The sequence below is a fragment of the Cebus imitator genome, unplaced genomic scaffold, assembly GCF_001604975.1.
Source record: "Cebus imitator isolate Cc_AM_T3 unplaced genomic scaffold, Cebus_imitator-1.0 Scaffold17, whole genome shotgun sequence".
Lineage (NCBI taxonomy): Eukaryota > Metazoa > Chordata > Mammalia > Primates > Cebidae > Cebus > Cebus imitator.
The window spans coordinates 8,234,844-8,239,887 of NW_016107332.1; the positions used below are offsets into that span (position 1 = coordinate 8,234,844).

The following is a 5,044-nucleotide window of genomic DNA, read 5'->3' on the forward strand; positions in this document are numbered from 1 at the left end:
ATACAAACTTCATTCAGGGATTCATGCAACGGGACTTTAGCCATTTGTCAAAGACTGGCACAGGAATGTGCAGTCACATGTTTTTAGATTAAAATAAAATGCTTATATTTTATCACTATGTGATTCCTCATTTTCCTTTTTTTTTTAAATTAACCATTTAAGAGGGTGTTTTCTTTATACATATATACATGCATGTACTACCTGTACATATATACTGTATATAACATCAAATCTGACTTCATGGTGTTTCTCAACTCTTTTTTTGTCTCTTTAATAAGTATATCTTCACCCCATATTTAATATTATTTTAAATTAAAACAAAATTAAATATCATTGCTAAAAAAAAGTGGTAGAATGAAGTTTTTTATCTTTTTCTCCATCTTTCTTTTAGAGTCTAATAAATTTACTTTCCAACCTGGTTGAGACTTGTTGATTTATACTATTTAAAAGTATGTGGAGAGAAAATCTATATGTAATGTAGTGTGGAAACAGCATAGGGTTTGGAGTCAGAAAATTCTGCATCTCAACTTTGCAACATAATCAAATTACTTAGTCTCTCTGATTTTCATTTTTCTCATCAATTTAAAATATATTTTATTGAGTTAACATAAGATAATGTGCTTAAAGCACTTAACATAGTGCTTGTGCATGCAAAGTACTTAATAAAGAATAGTTGTTTTTATTATCTCCCCTTTTTAAATGGAGTTATCCATAAATATAGAAGTTTATTATAAACATCATCATTCTGTGTTTTGTCCCCTCTCCATAGCTACCGTCAGAGGGCCCAGAAGCTTTCGGAAATTCACAAGGATCAACCTGGTCACCCTGTCAATCGAACTATCTATTGGATAGATTATATTATTCGTCACAATGGAGCCCATCACCTACGTGCCGCTGTCCATCAAATCTCTTTTTGTCAGTATTTTTTACTGGATATTGCCTTTGTGCTTTTGCTTGGTGCTGCCTTGTTTTACTTTCTCTTGTCTTGGGGGACAAAATTTATCTACAGAAAAATCAAAAGTCTGTGGTCTAGAAGTAGACATAGCACAGTTAATGGACATTACCACAATGGAATCCTCAATGGCAAGTACAAAGGAAATGGCCATATTAAACATGAAAAGAAAGTGAAATGAGCCAACAGCCCACGTGATAGAAATAAATTGGTTCACTCATTGAATTTTTATTGCTATTATTTAGTCTAACAGCTACTAAAAGTAAAACATCAGTAAACAATTCTAACACACCCTTATGAGATCTTACTAATGAAATTCTGTGGAATTAAGATGGCTGTAAAAAGCACAAACCTAAAATGCAAAAATGTATTTTATTCAAATACTGATGCAGAGAGTTTTGGCACTGAACCTTTTAGAAGCCTTAATTATTTAAATCAATTAAGTGACTATGTCAGACCTTAGTTTTAAATCTTGATACGTGTGTGTCCCAGATCAGAAATGGTTTCATTTTTCTTAATAGGTTTGTGTGTATGTGTGTGTATGTGTGTATGTATGTGTCCTAATTAAGAGAAATTTTACTGGCTGCTTGTTACATTTGTTGAGGGTACAACACATTCAAGATAAAGCAAAAAGATAGTCAGGATCCAGAGGTTTCTTTTCTAGCATTTAATATGTGTGAACTCAGAACACTAGCATGAAAGAACACTTTCCCCCAAAACTGGATGCAGAGGAAGAAAAGAAAAATAGAATGGCAAACTTTTTATTCTTTTGTATTTTTTGTTTTAGTTTTTTGTTGTTCTTGTTCTTGCTTTTCTTTTCTGATAGAGGATGGCCACTTTTGGGGGAAAAACATGTAATTAAGTAAATGTATACATTGGTTTTCACATTTTACTTTTGTTTTCCCAGTACCAATAATTTTCTTCTGGAAGAGTTTTACAGTTTTTTCTTTCACTTTAATGAGTAACATTATGTTAAATGCATAAGTAAGGCAAAGCAATGAAATTCTGACTTTGTTCAAAGTACTGAAGATTATTCCTTCTAGGGCATTTTTAAACAGCACCACTGTATTGTTGAATGTTTATGTAACTGTTGGATGGCTTTTCTATGATGTAACTTTTGAATGTTCAGGTGTTACATTTCCAAATTTTTACCTTTAAAAAAACCATCTTCTGATCCCCGTTATTGCTTAGGCCACACAATCTATGTTATATTAGGTGCCAATATTTAATTCTTTTAAATGGAACATTTTCAGTTTTCCATATTGGTGCCTGCTTTGTCTGGAGAGGTTTGAGATCTTGTTAACAAATCCTACTTTACACTGTATACAGACATGACAGATAAATTGTACCACTTGTTTGTAAAAATGAGTTCCAGTTATCCTCCTTATTCCCTCAGCCCCCACCTCAGCAGCCTTTTCTGGTCATTGTGGCTGACATGGAACAGTGACAGTATTCATTTGAGAACAGGGATGCAAGTCACAGACATCATAAAATCAGGACCTTCCTACTGAAGCACTCGCTAGTTGGCAACTATGAATTTATTCCATGTCATTCTGTTTACTTAGCACTTGCACTACCCTTGTTGGTTGAGTGTATGTTTCATTTGTTTGTAGTTTGAAATCCCACATTTGACAGCTGAGAGTAGGCAAATACAACATTTACCTAATGTCATTCACTAACATGGAAGAGTTGTGAAAATTCTAGAATGCTGTAAATCCTTGGCATACACTATGACAAACAACTTCATTACTCTCCCACCAGGAGCTGTTCTCCTGTACTTAGAAATAATGTCACAAGTAGTTTTCTAATGTACAATGCAGACAAATGTACTGCTCTCTGAATACTTGAAGAAATGGTATTATACATACATAGAAACCTATTAGTTATACCTTTTCACAATCTTATTACGATGTTGCCGTTAAAAGGGAAAAAACATACAGGCAATGAATGGTGGGATAGTAAGAGGACTTAGAGTGTATGAATGAGTTGGTTTTACTTTTTTGGAATTTGATTAAGTTGACAGTAGGCACTGATTGGATGATTAAGCGTAAGTTAATCTCCACTGTGATAAAAACTTAAATAATAAACATGATTTAAAATAGAGAAGTGTTGTTGGAATAAAATTTTTATTCAGATTTTATTTCATAATATTATATATATATATATATATTAAACATGTTTCTAAGAAAGGTCTCCCAACTTTTGTATGTATATATGAGTGTGGAAACAATGTATTAAATGTGAGACCGTTTTTTTTTTCTTTTATTGTTAAACAGAGGAATTTACCTTACAAGGACATCAACGTGGATCTTAAAATTCTGTTCCAGAATTAAGAATGTTTAATTGTAGGTATTTACTGATTATTGTCGTTGTTGTTTGTTTGTTTGTTTGTTTTTCTAGTAAGATTATTGTTAGACAGCTTTGATAAATAGGTTAATTTTTAAATTTTCCACACTTGAGCTAGAGTCTGTAATAAAGTAAAGTTTTCAAGAAGGTATTTATTCATTTATTATTTAGAAAGAGTTTCTGCAACTATTAAAATATTTCCATAGCTGGCTATCATCATGTCAAACACAAATGAGAAGACATTTTTCCTCTAGAGTGGCAACTTCTAATATCCCTCCACAGAGACATAAGGGCAGGATTTCGATGTCTGGGGTTGGTAAGAGCTAATGTTTGGGTTAAAGTAATAGTTCATGCTTGAAGCTAGAGATTCTCTTTTTCAAATCTCAACTACTCACCCATTCCCAAATGCTACTAAAACTGAAAAACTCCACTTCAAAAATAAAAGGTTTGTAAATGAAAGAATCAAAATAAGTTAAAGAAAAATCTCAAGGGATAATTCAGCAATCTGTTTTATTGAAAGCATAATTCATATTTCATTCTAGCTTCTAAGTAATTCAAACAGTTTGTAAATATAAAATCACATTAGAGAATGGTTATTTGCAATCATTATAGTGAAAAACAGACTGAAATTGAAAACTTCTACATTTCATATGATGAAGTTTGAGAATTATAGGAGTTCTATTATTGAAACTTCTCTAAAATGTGCATCAAAGAGCTGTTTATCATGCTCCTGAGTTGGTAACGTTTTAGCCAGCTTTTGAAGACATATATTTCATGTGCAGACACTACTGATATTTTTGACAGGAAAAACATTTTTCCAACAAATTTAATTAGAAGGGTCTTAGATTAAGTATTGATATTGTCATTTTTCTACAAGTCCTGCAAAGTGTTAAAAATCCCCGATCACTTGGGTGTTGGGTTGCGGAGTTAGGGTTAGCAGATCAGGTAAGTGTATTGGTACCAAGATTCCTAGCTTTTAAAATATGGAAACCAAAGGCACACAATCCTTATATGACTTATACCTTCACTTTGGGTAAAGCAGACATGATGTAAGGGAGAATTCATTTATATTGTAGCCTGCAAGATTAGTGATCTTTCTTATTAGTATAATAAAATCAGCAGATTATTTTTTATAGAGTAATATATAATCCAAGTTCAGACCAAAAAATCAGAACTACAGGTAGAATTATGTTATTCAGATAAAACAATTATAATGTCAGTCTACTTAAAGAAGTCCAACATCAACATTAATCTCAGGTAATAATGTTATCTCAGGTTTTTCATTTATTAACCAATAAAACCTGAAGTTCTTACTGAATTTTATAGAATTAAAAGTATTTTATTTATGTGTTAGTTTCTATCTACAATTAGTTTTCACTTTTCAGGAACCCTATTTTGTGCAGTGATTATTCCATATTCCTAAGAGCAGAGCTGACTTGAGTTTAATATTTACTTTATTTATTTATTTATTTATTTGGAGACAGCCTCACTCTGTAGCTCAGACCGGAGTGCAGTGGCACAATCCCGGTTCACTGCAACCTCTACCTCCCTGGTTCAAACAATTCTCCTGCCTCAGTCTCCCTAGTAGCTGGGATAACAGGCATGCACTACCACACCTAGCTAATTTTCATAGTTTTAGTAGAGATGGGGTTTTGAGATGTGGGCTAGGCTCTTCTCCAACTCTTGGCCTCAAGTAATCTGCCTGCCTTGGCCTCCCAAAGCACAGCGATTACAGGTGTGAGCCAC

General features: G+C 32.9%; 1 protein-coding gene across 2 annotated transcripts in view; it reads left to right on the plus strand.

Moving 5' to 3' along the window:
- UGT8 (UDP glycosyltransferase 8) overlaps positions 1–3,445 on the plus strand; it is an 82,257-nt gene extending 78,812 nt beyond the window's left edge. The window contains exon 6 of one of the 2 annotated variants that reach the window (XM_017510579.2): positions 770–3,055. In XM_017510579.2, coding sequence (XP_017366068.1) covers positions 770–1,133 — 364 coding nt within the window. In that variant the 3' untranslated portion in view covers positions 1,134–3,055. Of the gene's footprint in view, positions 1–769 lie in introns of both variants that reach the window. The other variant, XM_037732235.1, reaches the window with a different exon arrangement.
- Positions 3,446–5,044: the final 1,599 nt, after the last annotated feature.